Source organism: Perognathus longimembris, chromosome 3, assembly GCF_023159225.1.
Source record: "Perognathus longimembris pacificus isolate PPM17 chromosome 3, ASM2315922v1, whole genome shotgun sequence".
Classification (NCBI taxonomy): Eukaryota; Metazoa; Chordata; class Mammalia; order Rodentia; family Heteromyidae; genus Perognathus; species Perognathus longimembris.
The window spans coordinates 88064129-88085061 of record NC_063163.1 but is presented as its reverse complement, the minus strand read 5'-3'; the positions used below and the strand labels follow the sequence as shown (position 1 = coordinate 88085061).

The 20933-nt window shown below is 60.7% G+C and overlaps 2 protein-coding genes across 2 annotated transcripts in view; one reads left to right on the top strand and one right to left on the bottom strand.

Annotated features, from left to right (window-relative positions):
- Positions 1-20933, top strand: part of Ncor2 (nuclear receptor corepressor 2) — a 105984-nt gene that overhangs the window by 51167 nt on the left and 33884 nt on the right. The window contains 10 exon segments of the mRNA XM_048343127.1: positions 1992-2058; positions 2849-2956; positions 2958-3022; positions 4168-4261; positions 6070-6248; positions 7519-7573; positions 9438-9536; positions 13920-14074; positions 15101-15276; positions 16835-16897. Of these exon segments, the coding sequence (XP_048199084.1) occupies positions 1992-2058; positions 2849-2956; positions 2958-3022; positions 4168-4261; positions 6070-6248; positions 7519-7573; positions 9438-9536; positions 13920-14074; positions 15101-15276; positions 16835-16897 (1061 nt within the window).
- On the bottom strand, positions 16919-17847 carry LOC125349212. Its single transcript, XM_048343128.1, has 2 exons — positions 17560-17847; positions 16919-17517 (listed from the first exon to the last, which is right to left on the bottom strand). Exons 1-2 carry the CDS (start codon positions 17679-17681, stop codon positions 17004-17006), a joined length of 636 nt encoding a protein of 211 aa, XP_048199085.1. The 5' UTR covers positions 17682-17847; the 3' UTR covers positions 16919-17003.

Sequence of the window (20933 nt, the reverse complement as noted above, 5' to 3'; positions counted from 1 at the left end):
TTGGGGCTGGCAGGCGGGTTGGAAAGGAAGGTCACAGGTGTGAATCCGTGCGTCACCGTGCTCACTCGGCACTGGGGCACTTACGGGCCATGCCGCTGTCCCCTTCTGAGTTGGGTGCTCACCCAAGGGTCCAGCCGAGGCTCGGCTTCCCTCTGTCACTCTGTCCCCGCACATGTCTGTCCATTGCCTGCCCAGTGGACCCACCCCCCCCACGTTTGTTTATGCAGCTTCTTATTTTTATCTTTTGGGCTTGAGGGATTTGTTTCACTCTCTGGCATCATCAGATCACTCACATCCTTTTGGTCCTTTTCTCCCTTTCTGGCAATTTGTAGTCATCTGGGGTTCCTCTTCTGGTCTGACCCTGAGCCCCACCCACTCCCTGGAGAGCAGCATTGGGATCAGGGCCTTGTGGCTGTGGCTCAGTGTCTCTGGTCTGCCCCGTGTCCTGTGTCTGTGCCCCACGCCCCGCGCCTCCCCTGTGCTCCCTGGTCTTCCTGTGCTTCATGGGCTGAGTGTGCTCTGGCCTTCACTTTTGTGCTTGCAGTGTGGGCTGTCAGGGACCCCCAGGGCCCTCCAGGCTGCCCCACAGCTGGCCCTGCTGACCAGATGAGGCTCGGCTCACGTCGTCTCTCCTGTGAGGCCTTGGCCCCACCGGAACCCTGCGTTCTAGCCACTACCTTCGGACCCTCACCAGGTCCCTGCTTATCTGTTTGCCCTGCTTCCTGCCAGTGCAACCCCAGTGGGGCCTAGGACATCCCTGAGCCACCCCACATGTCCCCACCCGGGCAGTCCCCAGGGCATGCTGCTCAATGACAGTGAGACACCATGCGGTGGGTTCCAGCTTTCCAGTGGGAAAACAGAGACTTGGGAAACTTCTGAGATGAGCTCAAGATACAGTGTGGTAGGATTTGGGGCCTCCCAGGGCCCCCTGCACCATGGTGGGGGTGGCCAGAGCCTCATGCATAACCGGACGGCCAAGGCTGGTCCAGACCCTGTGGCTCTGCATGTGGGTGCCTTACTGGTCCCCTTGTCCTTTTCCCAAAATCAGGGTCTGGAAGGTCACAGGCGTGAGCCCCTGGGAGCCTGCACCGGGGGTGGCTTCCATCTGCCATAGTGAGCTTTCTGTTTGGGACATGTGGGGGCCCCTCCCCAGCAATGCCCGTGTACACCTGTATTGGGGACAGATTCAGGGATGTGACCATCCCGAGGCCTGTCCTGGACACGCGCTGTGGTGCCTGGTTTGTGTGTTGAGGTTGGGGGCCTGGAGTCCTAGGGCTGCTGAAGTGGGGTGTCCTGCCTCCCTCACCCGAGCTGCCCAGTGTCTCCCCTCAAAACTGTGTCCTTCTCCTCTAAGTCTCTGGCTTCCCTCATCCTCCCATCCCTCTCAGACTCTCCTGTCCGTCTGTCTGTCTGAGGTCTGTGCCCTCCTCTTTGGATCTCTAGTCCTCGTTTCCCCAGTCTGTGTCCCCATCTCTCTGGGTCCTATCTCTTGGTCTCTGTGACTCCTTATGCCTCAGTTTCTCTGTCCATCTCTGCACATTCCCTGTTGGTGATGAAGGCTGTTTGGGGCTGCCTGGTCAAGCCTGGTCCCCTGGGCTGAGGGGGCGTGGTCACCCAGCCCGAGCCTGGAGGTCCTGGTGCTTTCCCAGGCCTGCGCCCAGCACAGAGTAGGCTGCTCTGGAGTCCAGGGCAGAGCCACCAGGGATGGCCAGGCTCCACCCAGCCACAGCGGCAGGACTCTGGTTAGGGGTCCTGGGCACGTGTGTGGCAGCTCACAGAGGGTGGAGGCTGCGGGCTGTGGCGCCAGGCCTCAGGGCAGAGGCTGCAGACAGCGGTGGCCTCTGTGTCTGCTGTGCTTGGGGTGGCTGAGGAGGGTCGTGTGCTGGCAGCCTCACTGGAGCCGCTGCTTGTCTGTCTCTTACCGGCCAGCAGCCTGGGCAGGCTTGGGGCTGCTGCTCTGCCGCCTGATGCTGACCTTTCCCACCTCACAGAAACCAGGCGATGCGGAAGAAGCTGATCCTGTACTTCAAACGGAGGAACCACGCCCGCAAGCAATGGGTGAGTAGTGAGGTGCCAGGGCCCAGTGGTTGGGGTCCGGGACACTGCAGGCTCTTCTATTGACCAGCCAGCAGAGGCTTGGCTGCTTCAGTCCTTGGCCTGTGTGGGGAGGCAGATTTGCGGGACAGGCCTGTACAGGCTACTCCTGGGGAAGAAAGACAGGCTTGGCATGTCTGGGCTGATGGAGGGCTGTGCAGCAGGCTGCACTGTGGTTAGACATGGACAGGGACTCATCTGGAACGGGTGACAGGGCCTTCTGGGGTTTGAGCTATGGGGCTGGGAATTGTGGCTGTGAGGCCAGGGAAACAGGAAGTGCCTGGAAGCGCTACTCCCCAGGGCCCTTTGTGGCCAGGACACCCGGAGCCCCCTTGTCCAGCCAGTTCCCTGGAGGAGTGTGAGGACCTGCCCGTGCTGGACGCCACCCATGGTGGCTCCCAGGTGGCTCCTGAGGCATGAGCCTTGAGTTACATGGGATCCGTAGCATGACAACCACAGTGGCTGTGGCTTGATGGGGCGGCCACATCGCTCACCGGAGTTTGGGATGCCCAGGCCTCTGTGTTTGTTCTCCGCCATTTTGGTCTGTGTTTGGATCTGCGTAAGGGTGCATCTGTCCGCCTCTGCTCTGTGTGTGTGTGTGTGTGTGTGTGTGTGTGTGTTTGCATGTGAGCATGTGTACATGTGCAAATGTTGTCTGCATGTGCAAGTTTGAGTGTGTGAGCTGGGCACATGGTGGAGCAGCAGGAGCTGGACTGCAGGAGCTGGTGCTCAGAGCCACCGCCCTGGCCCGCAGGAGCAGAAGTTTTGCCAGCGCTATGACCAGCTCATGGAGGCCTGGGAGAAGAAGGTGGAGCGCATTGAGAACAACCCCCGGCGGCGTGCTAAGGAGAGCAAGGTGCGGGGAGTACTACGAGAAGCAGTTCCCAGAGATCCGCAAGCAGCGGGAGCTGCAGGAGCGCATGCAGAGGTGAGCAGGGCTGCGTGGAGGGGCCAGGAGCCCACGGGTGACCAGAGCCTTGTGTGTGGGGTGCCTGGGATGCATGTCCTTGGAGGGGGCGGGGCCTCGTGGAAGGGGCCTGTCCATGCATGTCCTCAGGGAGGGTGTGGCCATGTGGAAGGGTGGGGCCGTGTAGAAGGGGTGTGACCTTGTGGACAAAACCCTACCTCATGGAGGGGGTGGGTCACACAGAGGAGGCATGATCTTGGAATGGGGCATCAATGGCAGAGTTGTGATCTTGTGGATGAAGTGCTGCCTGTAGAGGGGGCAGGACCTCATGTTGGAGGCATGGCTGTGTAGAGAGGCGTGTCCACATGGTGGGTGGGTGGGAAGAGCATGACCTGGAACAGAGCCTTGTAGAGGAGCAGGGTTGTGTGCCCATGCCCCCCCAACCCCCCCGGAATGGGCATCTCAGGTCCATGGCCTGCTCCGGATTACTTGTAGAGGAGGCAGGGAGGCAGGGTTGTGTGACCCCGCGCACCCCCAGGACAGGGTGTCTCAGGCTCATGGCCTGCTTGGGACTGCTTGGCCTCTTGGGTGCTCAGAACTCAGCCATGTGTTAGTGGGACAGGTGCTCTTTTAGTGGGTTGCAGCTCATACCTGCCCCTCACTACTATGTGCAGCTTGCCTGGCCCTGGGGACAGCTGTGTCTGAGTCTCCCTGTGCGTGAGGTTTGGATGGGAACTGTCCCCCATGACGGCTATGAGGGTGGGCCATGGGCAGGAGCAGAGGGATGAGGGCTGCTATTGATCCTTAGCAATTAAACGCAGCTCATTAGGAACGGTGGCCAAAAATCAGACAGGCAGCTGCTGCCACTTATTAACCCTAACTATTGTGGAGAAGCTGAGGCACCGAGCGTAACTTTGCTCCCAGATCTCACTTCATCCTCAGGCTGGTAGACCAGAGATGAGTTTCTGTGGTCTAGGAATTGGTTTGGGGGGTGGGGGGTGATCCAGCCTTCTCTGGGTCCCTGAGTCCGGGATTAGCAGTGCAATATAGCCTCTGCCACTGTCCAGCTCTGGCATCTCCCAGGATGTCGTGGGTTTAGGGCTCCCCTGAGACTGCCCAGCGTTCTGGCCAGTGGGCCGGTCCTGACTGTGTCATTTGGTCCACAGCCGGGTGGGGCAGCGGGGCAGCGGGCTCTCCATGTCGGCCGCCCGCAGTGAGCACGAGGTGTCTGAAATCATTGACGGCCTCTCGGAGCAGGAGGTGAGTTTAGCCCTGGCCCACACCACTTCCCCATGGCCCCAGCTGAAGCAGAAGGATCCCTGCAGGAAGTGGTCAGTGAAACCTAGGGGCTGAGGTGTGACAGGAGGAATGTGGGAGGCAGGAGGAGGCACCAGGGGCCAGCAACCATGGGAAGTTGTGGCCTGCGGAAGTGACCACAGATGGGTCCCACTGGACTGCAGAGGGGCCAGCAGGATCACCGGCCTGTGTGGCCTCTGTTGCCCCAGCAGTGGGAAGCTGGGGCTGACTGGCCATGCTCGCTGGCACAAGGAAGTGGCCAGGACGAGAGGAGGCCTCCTTCCCCATCCCTCCATCCTTCTATCAGCCAGGTCCAGGGCACATTGGTTCCCAGATTTCAGCACAGAAAACCACCTATTTCCTTTCACCTCTGGAGACTTGGCTCCATGGGGCAGCCCCTGCCCTACCCAGGCCAGCTGAACTGCTCTTGGCTGTTTTTAAATGGAAATTAATGAAGATGGAACGAAACAAGCTTGGTTTTTCAGTAGTAGTTCCTGGGGCCCACGTTCCCTCACTACAGTACACGTGGCTGGCCCAGATCTCAGTCTCCCTGGAGACCTGTCCAGAGGGCCTGGCTGGCCCTGTCATTTGGATGTAGGTCACTCAGAGGCCTTCAGGCCTTTAAAGAAAGTCTTACCTTTAGTGCCTTGTGATGCACTCACTTCAAAAAGTGGGCAGAAGTAGATCCGGGCCAGATCACGGCCACAGCCAGAGCTATGTGTGTCTGGGCAGAGTGTCACCCACACCAACAGGGGCCCTTGGCTGGGTCCTGGCCACATACAGCTGTCCAGTGAGCCGTTTGTTACTGGGAGTGAGGGTTGAGAATAGAATTGAGGAGAGAAATTTCCTGGACCTCCCTGAGGTCCCTGGGAGCATGGGAGGGAGGAACGCAGAGGGCAGAGGGATGCCATCTGTCCTCAGGAAGGTTTCCAGTCAGGAGCTGCCCGAGAGGACAGGGCAGCGGAAGGAGGCCCACAGGTGATCCGTGCTCTGTGCCAGTTGCCTGTCTGGCAGTCAAGGAGGGTGAGAGGTGTGTGCACAGCGAAGGCTTTTTGGGGTGTCTCACCATGCAGGCCCCGAGTCGGCCTGCCTTGCTGTCCTCCAAGCGAGCGTTTTGAGCCCTGAGTGAGGAGTGTGGTGGCAGCAGTGGGTGCCTTGGTCTCCGGGAGCCTCTGGGGACGAGTACTTCATCTCCAGTGGGCGGCTGGCTGCAGGGCTTTGGGAGTTGGGCCCAGCCAGCACGGCCCAGCCAGCGCGGCTCAGCCTCTTCCCAGTCATTCCTGGCTTTGAGCACTGCCTGCCTCCTCTTGTGGGGGATCTGGTGCTGGGCTGGGGCAGGGCAGTCAGCCACCAGCTCCCATCCTCCCTGGCTTTCCAGCTGCCCTTCTACATGCCCCTTGGGGAAGCTGGGCCCTGAGGCGTACTGTACTGTCTGGCAGTGTCATCTCCAGAGTGTGTGGGGCCCCTACCCCCCCGGGCTGAGTGTCTGCCCTATGGTGTTTTATGGCACTCACCTTTCCAAAGGGAAAATTGATGGCTGCCTTCTGCTGCTGATAAGGTGGCAGCTGCCCTGAGCCTCTGATTTACAACGCTGCCCTCCATAAACCTGTCCCAGCGCCTTTAAATTCTCCCTCCACCCACGCCAGCCGTCATCAGTTTTTAACTCATCAGTGTCTTTCTCCTGGGAGCATCCACCTCATCACAGTCCCCGGGCTCCCAGGAGAGCACCTGCCTCTCTGGTCCCTGCCTCTGACCCCAGCCCTCTGCCACAGAACCTGGAGAAGCAGATGCGCCAGCTGGCTGTGATCCCACCGATGCTGTATGACGCGGACCAGCAGCGGATCAAGTTCATCAACATGAACGGGCTCATGGACGACCCCATGAAGGTCTACAAAGACCGCCAAGTCATGAACATGTGGAGTGAGCAGGAGAAGGAGACCTTCCGGGAGAAGTGAGCCCACCCGCCTGCCCCGAGCGTGTCTCTAGTCCCCCTAGCTCAGAGCCCACCATTTGGGCTGTCAGCCACGGTTCTGCAGCAGGGCCTCTGTCTCAGGCATCATGCTGATGTCTCCTACACTTGTTCATTTGTCCTCGTAGGCCTCAGAACAGCCCAGCCCAGCCAACCAATCACATAGGCAGTGCAACAGAAGCCCAGAGAGGTTCAGATGCTTGCCACAGGCCACACGGCTTGAATGCAGTGGAGGCCGGATTCTGACCTCCTGCTGAAATGGGGGCTCTGGCCGCCAGGAGGGGCAGAGAATCAGGCAGAAGTGACGAGTCTGATCTGTGGGCTCCTGTGGGTTTTATCTGTTTGGGGAGCCCTGTGGACCTGTGGAAAACAGTGCCTCTCGATAAGCCTGGCTCCGCCGGCCTGTGAGGGCGGGCACGGCAGCCGCCACCTGCAGCCCTGGCACTGCCGCTTCCTCCCCAAGCGGAAAAGGCTCTTGTGGGTTCCCCCAGAGACTGGCCAGGAGCAGGAGGGACGCGCTGGCCTCCTGCCCAGCCACCTGGAGGCCTGGCAGGTCCAAGCACTTGGTGGACTCCTTCCTGGCAGCCATATCTCAGCAAGTGGAAGCCCATGGGTAGTGTCAGGCTGTGGGGACACCAGGACAGGCAGTGACCCGAGCCAGCAGGGTCCCGAGCAGGCCCTGACCCACATCCCCACTCGCCCCCACCATTCCATTCGCCCGCTCCCTAGCCCTGACATTTCAGCAGTTGAGTGATTTCCCAGTAACCTTCCTGGCTTCGCAGGAAGCTGGTGGCACGGGGCCAGCTCCTGCCACCTCTTCCCTTCAGGCCCCTCCCACAGCCTTGCCTCGGCTCTGGCGCCGGGGCCCGCCCTCCTGGGGAAGCCCCGCCATGGCTGGCTACCACCTCGCCTGGGCAGGCCTGTAGGCCTGTGGGCCGGCGGAGGCCTCACTTCCCAGATCCAGCTGGGGAGAGAAACAATAGCAAATCTTGGGGGGGGGACCCCACAGACAGGCATATAATGTCCTCATTTTTCCTGGAAGCCTCTGGCAGGACAAACAAATATATTTTCAAAGGCACTGCAGCTGGTGACTCACTCCAAGGAACGCCCTCCGCCCTGGTCCCCGCCCGCTGCAGCCCTTCCCACACCCCCAGATTAATTGCTTTGAGCTCCACGGCAGGCATCGGGGATGGCAGGCGCCCCCCAGGGCCCCCTGAGGCCTGACCTCCGGCCCACCCTTCTCTGTCCGCAGGTTCACACAGCATCCCAAGAACTTTGGCCTCATCGCCTCGTTTCTGGAGAGGAAGGTGAGTCCCCTGTCCAAGTCCTCTCTGCTGTCTGCGTCTTCTCTGCCGGCTGCTGCCAGGGACTGGGCCCAGGGGGAGGAGCCTTCCTGCCTGGCTGGTTCTCTTCTCGGCTGGCCTGGTTCTGCCTCTCCCTGCCCCCTCCCTCCTTTCTCTGGAAAAGCTGCATGGCCCCACCTAGGATGGGGAGGAGCCTGGGGCTTCCAGAGCCCTGAAAACTCAGGGAGCTGCTAGGCCAGGCATCCCCAGAGTCCTGGATGCCTATGGAGTGCTCCTCAGACTTGGGGGGCCAGGCTGTGGAGTGCCCCTCAGACTAGGGGGATCACTGGGCTAGGAATATGGCCTAGTGGTAAAGTGCTCGTCTTGTATACATGAAGCCCTGGGTTCGATTCTTCAGCACCACATATATAGAAAAACGCTGAAGTGGCGCTGTGGCTCAAGTGGTAGAGTGCTAGCCTTGAGCCAAAAGAAGCCAGGAATAGAGCTCAGGCCCTGAGTTCAAGCCCCAGGACTGGCAAAAAAAAAAAAAAACCCCAAAACCAAACAGACTAGGGGGACCAGGTCTATGGAGCACCCCTCAGACTGGGGACCAGGCCTGTGGAGCGCCTCTCAGACCAGGCCAAGAGCTTTGCTTTTCCTGGTTGCCTAGGGAAGGCTTTGTAGATGGGCGTGGTCTGCATCTAGGAGGCCAGGGTCCTTCTGTGGCCACTGCCTCTTTGGACACCCCAGATGCCACTCTTGGCCCAAGCCAACATGTTTCCCATCCACTGTGGATAGGCCCACATGTAGAAGTGACACACAGCCACACCATGCCCCCCAGCCCCGAGCCTGCCGTGCTCCCAGGGTATAGCTCCTGTCAGCAGACACAGGGGTCACTGAGGCAAAGCTTGGTCCTCGGTGTGACACGAGGCTGGCTGGCAGTACAGCAGGATGGCTTCCCCACTGCCCGCTTCAGGGAATGCCTGTGTGGTCCTCACTGTGGGCACCTGTCCCTAAGCCTTGGGAGCTACAGTCACCCCCCCATGTCTGCCCTCTGCCAGCCTATACTCACCCAACCTGCACATCCAGCCCTAGAAATAGCCTCCTTCCCCTCCCATCTGGGGGGTGGGGTGGGTATGGATGACCAGGATGCAGGCCTGTGGCTCAGATTCCAGGTGGGGCACCCCTTCTGACTGGTGGGACTATCTGTAGGAGGCCTTGGTGCACTCTTGCAGAAGAGACGCTCTGGGGTGAGGCTTGGGGCTTTGAGAAGGCAGACTGCAGGTGCCAGCTGAGGGGCAGGGGCAGGCGGGTGGCGGCAGTGAGGGGGCGAGGCCATTGGGGTGAGGTCACAGCCCCAGTTACCTACCTAGCCTACTTGGTCAGCATGGGCCTGTGGTTGAGAATGTTCTCCCCTGCAGTCGCTGCTGTGGCCCCAGGGAGTAGCCTCCATTGGCAGTGCTTTCTGGGTGAAGTCGGCCGCCGCCTGTGTTTAGGGCATCAGGAGGGGAAAGTGCTAGGTTTGGTGCTAGCTGGAGGGACTCGGGAACTTCTCCCACGATTCGGGACATTAATGAACCTCCATGTGGACGAGACTCTGTGCCCTCCGCTGCCCCTGTGGCCTGGTGTGTGACGTCCATGAGCCCGGGCTCATGATGCCACCCTTAAACCGCATGCAGACATGGGCGGTGGTGGTACCCACCCATTCCCGGCACCCCTCAGAGGAGGGAAGCAACTCCCGACCTCTCCACAGCAGGCCCACTGTTACAAAGCAAGCCGAGCCTCAGCCACCAGGGTTACCTCGCTGGGCTGGGCTGGGCTGGGCTGGGCAGAGCCTGGATTTGGATCCCGGTCTCTGCCTCCTGCTCATCCTTCTCTCTGCCTGCAGACAGTGGCCGAGTGCGTCCTCTACTACTATCTGACCAAGAAAAATGAGAACTACAAGAGTCTGGTGAGACGAAGCTACCGGCGCCGTGGCAAGAGCCAGGTGAGGGCGGCATGGGCGGCTAGCTCCTGGGGCAGCTCCTCGTGCGCGTACACCCCGGTGGGTGGCGGGCGGTCACCGCCAGGGAGCTGGGGCGCCCTTGGGCTGCTGCCCTCTGGGCTCCTCTTGCCCTGGCTCCCCCTGCCTGCTGCTGTAGGATTTCTTAGGAGCTGAAGACAGAACCGGGAGAAATGGTCATTTCCTTCTGAGCCTGGAAATTTCCGGGGCTGGGTGGTGTGGATCCTTGCGGTTGAAAGGCCACATTCCCAAAGCAAGGCTTCCTGGGACAACTTGGGGTGGTTTACAAGCTCAAGTGTTTTAAACTTTAATAGCATTGTGTGTTTATTTTAGTGGCTACTTGAGAGAAAAACACATTGCTTCCTGGGTGGCTCAGAGGCCAATCCCAGCCCTCCTCCTGTTTGTGTAAATAAAGTTTTATTGGAACGCAGCCACCACCATTGATGCGCACAGCATCACACAGCTTCCGTGTTGTTGGGGCAGTGGCCCGGGAGAGCAGGTGGCTCGTGCCTTCCTCTGTTCCCTTTACAGAAAAAGCCACAGAGCCTTGTGCCGGAGGCACGGGCTGGCTAGGAAAGTGTTCAGTAAATACTGCACACAGACGTACGTGGGGTACACTGGCAAAGGCCTGGGGTCCCTGTGGTTGGTTGAGAGATGGAGGGAGGGCTCGATCTTGGCCCGGTCTTGTCCCAGAAGGCTAGGGGCTGACCATCAGGACCAGGGGCTCTGTCCAAGAAGCAGCCATCTCCTGTGTATCCAAGTGAGCAGCTCAGGGTGAACCATGCTGCCTGCATCCCCAGTGTGCAGCCCAGAGCCCAGGACTGTGCATTCGTCCGGGGCCCTCGTGGCCTGTGAGGGTGGCTCTCTGTGCTTGGCGGCTCCCGCAGCTGTGTGTGGGACTGGGAAGCTGAGCACAGGCCAGCACAGGTCCACCACAGGGCAGGGGTGTGGCCAGGGATGCAGGCATGAAGGATAGCCATTTGGCTACAGGGAAAGGGTCAGTGGAAGGGCTATGGTGGACCAGGTCCCCCAGGGGCCTTTCCACAGAGACAGAACAAGGGAACTGGCAGGAAGCTCTGCGGTCACGCCGTGTCCAAGGGAGGAAGGGAGGAGGCGGCTGGGGTGAAGCCCCGCTTCCCACTGCTGGTGCCCCCTGACCTCTGACCCACAGCTCCCTGTGTCCCATCACCGTCTTCCCTGACTGGGGTGCTGCTGGCTCTACGCAGGGCCCACACGCGTCTGCAGATTGTTGTCCTCTTCTTGTTCCGTTTTCCTCCCTGCTGGTCTTCTCACCCTCAGCCCTGCACCTGTTCCCACCGGGCCTGTTTCTCCTCCAGCTGCCCTGCCACCCGCCACCCTCCCACCTCCTCTACCAAAGGAGGCAGAGCAGGGCCCGGGCGATCCCGGCCGCTGGGGAGGGCTGTGGGCTTCATTATGGCAGCAGAACAGGATCTGAGTCGGATTTGAAATGGAGCCTGGTCTGGGGGTCAGCTCAGTGGTCTGGTGCATGCCCAGCACGCACAAGGCCAGAGCCAGACCCAGCAGGAGAGGGAGGCAGAGGGCTCCTGCAGGGAGGCTGGCCCCTTCCTGGACACGACCTGTGGTCCACAGCACAGTCCTAGCAGGAGAGCCAGTATGGTGCACCTTAATGGCCTGTGTGGAGGGGCCCAGTGCCATCCACCGAGCACCATCCTCACCATGCTGGACCAGAAGGGCTATGCACTGCACCTCGCGTTTCCAGTTCCCCGCTGCTGCGTAGCCTCGCTGATGGCTTGCAGTCAGATGTGCCGTGGCGTTGCGCGTGGGTGCTCACAGTGTTAGCTTTGATTAGGGTCTCTCGTTGTGGTCAGATTGCAGGTGTCCTCATTCTCTCACAGCTGAGCAGTTGCTGAAAACCCAGCATCAATTCTGTGTTGCCACTCAGACCCATCCATCTCCCGAGTGCCCGGTTGTCTTTGGTGCCTGTACCTGTAGCCTCCTAGTTTGCTGCACTCCTGATTACTTGATGCTGCGTGTTGGCATGCTGAATGTTTTTGGGCAGATCACTGACCCTCTCTGTGTCTTTGTGTTTTCATTTGTGGGAGCAATGTCCATGCCTGTTATCCTCAGCAGTGTCTTCTAAGCAAGGTCCCTTGGGGTTGTGCACTGGTGGCCCAAGGTTTCCCTAGAGCTGTGCTGGGATTTGTGGGAACATTCCTGAGGGAGCACTGGGCAGCGAGCCCACAGCCGGCCTTCCTGCTGGCCTGCATAGACAGCGGAGTCTCCCACCAGAACCATTCGGGATCCTGAAAGGAGGGTCCCAGGTTTTGTGCTCTGTGTGAGGGGCCACCCCAAGGGCCTCCCACTCAGTGAGGTTCAGGGACCAGTGGGAGTCACCCAGGCAACCAAGGGGAGGTATGGAGCCTCCAGACTTCCAGTCTGCTCCTACCAAGAACTTGGGGCACTCCTGAAGATTGTTCTGTACCGGGCCCCCACCTGCTTTTGTAAAGTTTCCTTTTCTTCTTCCTTATGTACTTTGTGCCAATCCTGGGGCTTGCTCTCAGGGCCTGGGTTCTGTACCTGTGCTTTTTTGCTCAAGGCTAGCACTCTTGAGCCACAGCGCCACTTGTGGCTTTTATGGTGTTTGAATGGAGGTGAATCTCCTGGATTTTCCTTCCTTAGCTGGCTTCCAGCTGTGATCCTCAGATCTCAGCCCCCGGAGTAACTAGTATTACAGGTGTGAGCCCCCAGTGCCCAACTTTTTTTTTTAAGGGTAGTTTTGTTGTTTGTTTTTGCTTTTGCCTGAGACCCATACTTGAACTCAGTATTTGATGCTTTTGCTCATTGGCTGGCACTCTACAACCTGAGCCACACTTCCAGCCATCGTAAATAAAGTTTTATTGGCACATGGCCATGCCCTATTGTTCACTTAAAGGCAGCTTGCACACTCCTGCCCAGACTTAAGCAGGTACAGGGTCTACAGGGCAGCCCAGCCTGAGGGACGTAGGATCAGTCGGGATATTTTGCCAGCCCAGCGAAGGTTTCCCTTCCCAAGCTAGAGTGTCTGCTGGGACCCTGTGCATAGCCCAGCTCTGCAGAGCTCTGAGCCAGTGCACCTGCAGGAGGTGTGGGGCCAGTCCAACCCAGTCTTTTACCTCCTGAAGGCACCTGCTTGCCCCTGCTTCTCCCTGCCTGGGGAGCTGGCGCGGGGGTGGAGGGGGGGCCTCAGCAGTGGGCCTGGGCTCCAGGCCTCTCCAGAGGCTGGGGACTGAGGGCTGGAACAGCTGCCTCCCGAGGGAAGGGACAGAAGTCACCAGGCCCTGGTGCTGGCTGGACCTCTGCCCAGTGCTGACCCATGCAGGAGGCTTTGATGTGGGTATGAGGTCTCTTCCTGAGACCCCACTGCTGCCAAGGAGCAGCAGTCCAGCGGGACTGCTCCTACCCTGCCTGCCCCTGCCCCTGCCTGTTCCCACCCCTCCCTCATACAGGACATGGGGGCAGAGACGGGGGCTGATGCCCTGGGCCCAGCCTGGTCTCGGGGGCCCCGGTGGGTGCCGCATGCTCTGGGTTGGGAGGAGTGGGGTGGGGAGCTGTGCTGCCGGCCTCGCCCCCGCACTGGCAAGTGTCTTTCCAGGCCTGAGCTCTGTCTGGTGTGGCTGCTCCGTGGGGTCTTGGTGAAGGCTTGCTCTCATGGCCCCCTTGGCCCCGAGCCTGGGAGTGTCTGATCTACATGGAGGGTCAGCCGGGAGCTGCTGTGCACCCTGCCTCCTGTCCAGGGTGCTGGGGCCCACTGAGGTTGGGTGAGAGGGCCAGCCTGGCCTCTTCCCGTGGGATAGCCTGTGCCCTCCTCTGGGGCAGCAGGAGGGAGAGCCAGCCCTGAGCGGCTGCTGGCCTGACTGTGGTCTTCCCTGGGGCCTGGGGCTTCCCAGCAGCTTTGGGGAACTGTGCCTCCCACTTCCTCCTTTACAGACTGGAAGGCCTGAGAGGCGGCCTGGGGGCCAGGCACCTCTCCCTGCTCCCCAGGGCTCTCCTCTCCTGCGTGAAGTCAGGCCCGGGCTGGGTGCTCCCTCCACCGCCAGTCACTGTATCCCAGGCCCCAGTGTCTAGCCCTGCCCCCACCAAAGCTTTAGCATGCCAAATACACCCCCCCCCCCGCATTAATGTGGGGAAGTCAGAGCACAGAGAGGTTAAGATTCTCAGGGGGTCACACAGGCACCAACTGGAGGAGGCAGGAATTGAGCCCAGGGAGTTGACTCTTGCTTCCAGCTGCCCTGGTCCTTGGGCCCACAGCAGTGCTGCACACCCTTTCGGGGGGGGGGGGGGGGCCAGGACGCAGGTGTGGCTGTTCACCCACATCACCTCCTCATCTGCTTTCTGCATCCCCGGCAGCAACAGCAGCAGCAGCAACAGCAGCAGCAGCAGCAGCAGCAACAGCAGCAAATGGCCAGGACCAGCCAGGAAGAGGAGAAGGAGAAGGAAAAGGAGGCTGAGAAGGAGGAAGAGAAGCCTGAGGTAGACGGCAACGACAAGGAAGAGCTCAGCAAGTAAGGCTGCTGCCTCTGGTTACACACTAACACCCTCCCCCCATCGCCCCCCCCCCCCAGGTCACATGCCAGCCTCCTCCCCGTCTCATGTGGAGGGCACTTAGCAAGTTAGGCTGCTTGGCACCTGGCTCCCAGGTGGGGGCAGCGGCCAGCTTGTGTCTCTGTGGGCCCTTCCTCCCGGAAGCTGTTCTGACTGCTTTGCCCCCTCCGCCCCGCCAGCCTCAGGAGACCTGGGAGACTGATAGCTCATTTGAGCTGTGCTGTAGAGCTAATAAATCCAGGCATTGGCTTTGGAACTCTGCCCGCCTCCCCCTCCTGAGGTCTGGGAGGGGAGCGGGAGGCGGAAGCAGGCAGCTAGTGGTGCCCACCTGCAGAATTATGTGTGTCAGCCGAGCCCCAGCAGATCAAGGCCCAGCCTCCCTGGCCCCCAGCCCCGCTGGCCCCCGCCTGCCAGGGTTGGAGGAGGAAGTGCAGGCAGACCCTGGGGATGGGAGAATGCGCTCCAGGTACCTGTGATGGGCCCAGGAGTGCAGCCGCCTTTCTGTCTCCTGGCTCCAGCCAGGGCTTTTCAGGAAGATGAATGGGTAGCTGAGGCTTTAAATCTCCTGAGCCTGAGCAGCCTGAGAAGGCTCAGCTTAGCACTACACGGCAACCCCAGCCCCCAGCCCCTGAGGGCCCTGGGACCTCAGCCTCTGCAGGCTACTAGTAGGCCTGCCTCCCCAGCATGCATAGCTCCGCATGCATAGCTGAGGTCCCCACCAACAGCCGGGCCCTGCTGTACAGTGTGCCTGGCAGGAGAGACCCCCAGCTTGGGGAATGAAATCAGCTGCAGAGCTAGTGGCTCTTCCCTTCCCTCGCTGGAGCATAGAGCAGTCAGAGGCTGCTCCCCCTTTCCTCTGGTCGTCAGACAGCATGAGGTGCCCGCAGAGCCCTCCTCCCTCAGCGGCATGCTTGCTGAGCACCCTGCACACCCTGCCTTCCCCATCCCCAGCAAATCCCCTCCCCCCATGTCCCCTGTGCCCCCAGGGAGAAGACAGATGACACCTCTGGGGAGGACAATGATGAGAAGGAGGCCTCCGTGGCTGCCAAGGGCCGCAAAACAGCCAACAGCCAGGGTCGGCGCAAGGGCCGCATCACCCGCTCGATGGCCAATGAGGCCAACCACGAGGAAGCCGCCACCCCGCAGCAGAGCTCCGAGCTGGGTGAGGCAGCCGTGGAGAGGAGCAGGCTGCAGGCGGGGTGGGCTCCTGGGCTCCTGCACAGATGTTCTCAGATTTGATTTTCTTTTCCTTTCTTTTTTCTTTTTTTGGCCAGTCCTGGGCCTTGAACTCAGGGCCTGAGCACTGCCCCTGGCTTCTTTTTGCTCAAGTCTAGCACTCTACCACTTGAGCCACAGCGCCCCTTCTGGCCGTTTTCTATATAGTGGTGCTGGGGATTCGAACCCAGGGCTTCATGTATACGAGGCAAGCACTCTTGCCACTAGGCCATATTCCCAGCTCCTGTCCTGAGATTTGAATTCGCTGCCTCAGCTGGCAGCCTGGCTATAGCAGTTGGAGTTCAGAGCCCAAGATTAGCTATGGAGCTTGCAGTTCCTTCCCCCCTCTGTGCCTCGGTGTCCCTGGCAGCACGTGGAGAGGAATCGCTTGGGGAAGAGTGTAAGGGACCCAGCCCAGTGGTTGGAGCCTGGCAGCCACACTGAGCCATAACCTGTTTTATCTATCTTTTTAAATTTTATTACTCTTCTTATTGTTTTCTTGCCATTCCTGGGGCTTGAACTCAAGCCCAAGCACTGTCGTTGAGCTTTTTTTCTGGTCACTTGTGGAGCCTGGTAATGGCTTCCCCTCCTTAAGAGGCCATGGCCCTGGCAGTGTCTAGACCCCTGCCCTCTCTGTTAGAGGCCCTGGTTTCTCCTGCCCAGGAGCAGGCCATCTTCCTTCCCCAAAGGAAATGCCCCGGTGACTTGCGTAGCAGTCTCCCAACGTGGCCACCGGGGGCAGCAGTGCACGGTCCCCTCTGTGGCTGTTCAGGGCTGGCTGGGCTAGGGCACCGGCCCCCACCCTGGGAGAGGCAGTGTGGCCCACTAGATGGATAGGCTGCTCCAGGCTCAGCCAAGAAACCTCCTTTGAGTCCTGGGTGTAGTTGGGATTTGAACTTTGTCCCAAGCCCTGTGCAGGTCCTGTAGGCAGGTGGTCACCTGCTACCCTTGCACGACTGGGGGTGGGGGGCAGGGGGAATCCCTTGTGTGTCAGGCCCCAGGCTGGTACTGGCAGTGGGCATGGCTTCCTGGGGGGAAGGAGGAGGATCCGGAGGTCTGGCAGAGGGCAGGGAGGCTGCTGGGTAGGCGGTCTTCTCTGGTGTGGTGCTGCTGAAGAGCACTGAGGCTGGGAGGTGGGTTCCCTTCTTGTGCTCATCAGGGGAGCTGGGGTTCCCCGCCAGGCTGGGCTGAGCCCCCTCCTTGTCCTGGATGAGTAGGGGTGGAATGCACACCCATGGGGGACCCTTGGCAGCCTCCAGACCCCCTGTGGAGCCCACAGTGGGCATGTGGTCTGGGTGGCCACCCAGAGTTGTACCCTTACCATCCTGCCAGGGGGACCCAGCGGTGTGCCTCGGTTTCCCATCAGTACACGGGTGGTGGGGGCTGGAAGACCAGGCACCGCATGCAGAGGGGCATGGGCCCCAAAGAAGCAGCTGCGTGTCCCAGCTCCACAGGGGCCTGCCGTGGCTCCTCCCGCCCGGCCAACCGTCTGTTTTCCTTCCCAGCCTCCATTGAGATGAATGAGAGCTCTCGCTGGACAGAGGAAGAGATGGAGACAGCCAAGAAAGGTGAGGCGTGCGGCCACCGTGGGGCCCCTGGGCTCTGGGGCTGCGTCAGAAGGGTTCGCATGCTCCTCCTCCGGATTGTGGGGGGCAAGGGGGTGAAGGTCACATCTCAGAGCCTCTGTTTGACCCCCTGGAAAATGGAATTGTGGCCATGTGGCTGGGCTGCGGCCTGTGAAACCAGGCTGTGCGTGCTGAGGCGGGGCAGGTGTGTGGCCACCCTGGGAACCCTGTGGATGAGTGATGGCAGCAGATCTGGGCGCCTGTTGCTGGTGGTCGAAGTAGGACCTTCCAGCTTTGGGTCTTCATGTCTTGTCCAGTTCTTGTGCAGAGCCGGGCAGATGCAGAGGCTGTGGGTTCGGGTCCTGAGGGTCCAGGCCCATAGGCCTGAGGCAGTTGCCTGGTAGTGGCCAGCAGCTGTGGGTGTGAATAAAAGCCTTTCCTGGCTTCCTGGCGATCTTGTGGCCATCAGCGCGGCAGGGCTGGGCTGGCAGTTGGTGCGGGCCGGTGCCCACACCACGTGGTTCCTGGGAACCCAGGTCTGGTCCCTGGAGCCAGAACAGCTGAGCCTCTGTGCCTCAATGTAGCCACCCCACTCAGGGCTTTGGTGTGTCTGTCTGTGACATGGAGCATCTAGGTTGTGTGAGGGGACACAAGGATCTGTGGCTAGGTAGTTCTCCACTGGTGCATCAGTACCATGGGGTCCTGAGGCGGGGTGGGCTCCCGACTGCGGGTCTTGTGTACCAGGATCCTCGCCTTGTCCTCCTGATCCCTGGTAGGTGGGGGCCATGGCTCCCCACTGCAGTTGTCTCTAGGGTGGCTCTGGCGTGGAAGGTGCCAGGTTGTCACCCGTGAGAGGGCGCATGTGTTCTGTAGTGTGAACCCCCAGCTCAGGCCATGTTTGTTGAGGTTCATGCGGGCCGGACAGGGGTGCTGCTCACTGGGAACAGCCCCAGGTCTGCTGCAGGTCTCCTGCCATTCCCCCGCCACCTTCGAGGGGTAAGAGAGGGGCTGAGGCCCGGGCAGCATAGGAACCCCCCCACATTCTCTCTGCAATGCCGTTCCCCACCACCTTCGAGGGGTGAGATGGGGACTGTGGGCCGGGCAGCGTAGGGACCCCCCCACATTCTCTCTGCGATGCTGTTTCCCACCACCTTCGAGGGGTGAGAGGGGGGCTGCGGGCTGGGCAGCGTGGGCACCTCCCCCCCACTCACACATTCTCTCCGCGGTTTTGCCCTCCTCGGATGCCAGCGTGAACCCTGGGCCTTTATGGAAACAGATGCTTGCTATTTTCTCTAATCTTGCTTAAGTGCACACAGTGTGCTGTGTTCACCATGGAAAAGTGAATAATCTGGTAGCCTTAAATACATCCACAATGTTGTGCAACCATCAGTCTGCCTCTAGTTCCAGAACCTTCTAGCACTCCAAATGGAACTCCTAAGCCATTAGTGGGCGCTCCTCAGCCCCCCCGGGCTCTTGGGGCCCTGGCAGCCTCTAATGGGCTCTGTCTTGATGGGCAGCGGGCGGGGCGGTTCACTAGGCCCATGTGTCTGGCCTCCCTCATTGTATGATGGCCCCTTTCGCTCAGCAGGGCACCTGTGGGTGGGCTTTGGCTATTGTGCAGAACCGTGGCCCAACCCTGTCCATGTATGCGGGGGTTTCAGCCACACAGGACTGCCATGGGCTCGGTGTCCCCTCACTCGGCTGCTCTGTCCCCTCTTGGTGTGGCAGGGGGTGGGTGACTCGTGGTGACTCGAGGCTGCGTCCTCTCAAGCTTGGCTGCATCCCGCCCACAGAGACTGCAGTGAGTGACAGCCAGAGCTCCCGGCCCCGGGCGCTCTCAGTGACATTTCTAATAATGCCAGGAGTGCCGGCTTGTTCGTCTGCCGTGAATTACAGCAATCTGGACAATTACTGCACGGGGTGGCTGCTGACAGCCGTGTGCCTGCGGAGAGGCAGGTGCACACGCACACACACCTCCGCTCCCTCTCACAGCCAGTGGGAAGCGAGAGGCTAGGAATGTTCTAGAACCCACTGTCTGGTACTCAGAATCCCAGGTGAGGAAAAAGACCCAAGGCAGCTGTGCCCCCATTGGGCGTGATCCTCCAGTCTCTGGGGACCCTGGCGGGGTCGCCCTGACACCAGGCTGTGGCTGGATAGAGCATCTGCCACGGCCTGTGAAGGGAGCTGGGGTTGCACCCCTGGCCTCCTGTGCTGGCACAGCCTGAGGATGTTAGTTACGGGGATGGCATGGGCCATGAGGCTGCCCCGTGAGCATGGCATGTTCCTGGGTCAGGCTGCTGCCCCAGCTCACACTGGGTGGAGACTGAGCCTCCCCAGGAATTGGACAGCCCCAGGGAGCTGGCTGGCTGGCTGTCCAGGCCCAGTGCCATGCAGGGAGGGAGAGAAGGAGGGCGGCCTGGCCAGGCCAAGGGCCTGGGGTTTCCAGGGTCCTGATCCTGCCCAGAGCCCAGCTGGCAGGTCTCTTGTCTGCCCCCTCCTCTAGGCGCAAGCTGAGGAACACCCCATCCCCCATCAGCCTAGACCAGGACCACCGCAGCCTCCCTGAACTCCAGACTTCTCTGGCTTGCAGAGCTGTGTGTGGTGGATTCAGTTCCTGGAGAGTGATCTGTGTCACCCAAAGGAGCGAAGGCCCGGGGCAGGTGGTGTAGGCCAGGACCCCAGCCGCCTGCTGCCCCTGCTGCACCCGGCCAGGCTGACCTTTCTCAGGATCCTTCTGTGTGCGTGGCCTGGACACCAGTGTGCAGGGCCCCAACAGGTCTGTGTATGGCCTGGGTCAGGGACAGAGCACCAGCCTTAGCCTTCCCCAAGTGGGGTCAGTACCCCTGTGGGGCACTGGGTCAGCTGTGGCTCTGCAGAGGTTGGAGAGGAGTGGACAAGTCTCAGGCAGGCAGCAGGAGGCAGACCAGGCCAGGCTGGGGGTAGCCTTGGCAGTGCACAGGCCTGTGGGACAGGAGGGGATGTCCCACACAACACATAGCAGGTGCCTGGCATGGCTGGCCCGAGACCTCTGGGGCTTCAGAAACCCATTTCTCCCTCCTGGAGGTGCTCTGGGTGCAAGGTTTGGTGTGCAAATGAGTTTTCCTGTGAACAGATGTGGGGGTGAGGGCTGCCTGCCCTTTGGCTTCTTGGAGAGGGGGCTGGGGAAGGAGGGCTGCTCTCTTATGATAACCCTGTTTGGGGGGGGGGTCCTGGGGGGAGTGTAGGCCCCACGTGGAGGGGCACTGCCCCTGAGCCAGGACCCTCAGGGCCCTGTGCTTGCCCCTTGGGGTGGCCCCCTGTACCGCCACCCCGAAATGCCTTCTGTACGCAGGCGCCAGACTCCCTGCTTCCCCCTCCCCCCAGTGGTCAGAAGAAAATTAGAAGCTGGCCTAGGAAATCCTCACCTCAGGCCCTTTGCAGAAGCTGTGGGGCCTGTTGTGAATGAGGGGCCTGGTGCAAACCCCGAGGCCCTGTCTCCCCTTGGGAGCCCCTTCCAGGAGCCCTGAGCCATGGAAGATGCTGGGCCCCCCAACATGCCAGCATGCACTGAGCAAGTATGGGCAACCCGTGCCCAGGTCCTGGACGCCACTGGCAGCCTAGGAAGGCTTCTGTGACTGTGGTGGGGCAGTGGCACGGAGGTGGGCAGGTGTGTGGGCCTGCTCTGCCAGCCCAGGCCGGGGGGGGGGGGCACTGGGTCTCCCTCCTCGCTCCAGGGCCCCAGGCTCCCGCAGCTCACCTGCTCTGTTCTCCATGAACCTGGGCAGCTCCGGAGACTTCTCAGGGCAGGTCAGAGAGGCCAGGGGTCGGGGGGCAGAGCGGTCAGTGACCCCAGCGCCCCGGAAGTCAGCCAGGCCCAGATATGGCTGGCTCCAAAGTGCAGCCCCTAGCTGGCTGCAGGTGTGTGGGGGCCAGAGGCAGAGGCTGTCCGGCTCCCAGCCCCGTGCTTCGTGCTCTTGCTCGAGACCTGGCACCAGGATGGGGTCTCAGGTGGCCACACGGGCTACCCTGCCCCACCAGGGGGCTGCCCTGCCAGGGTGCG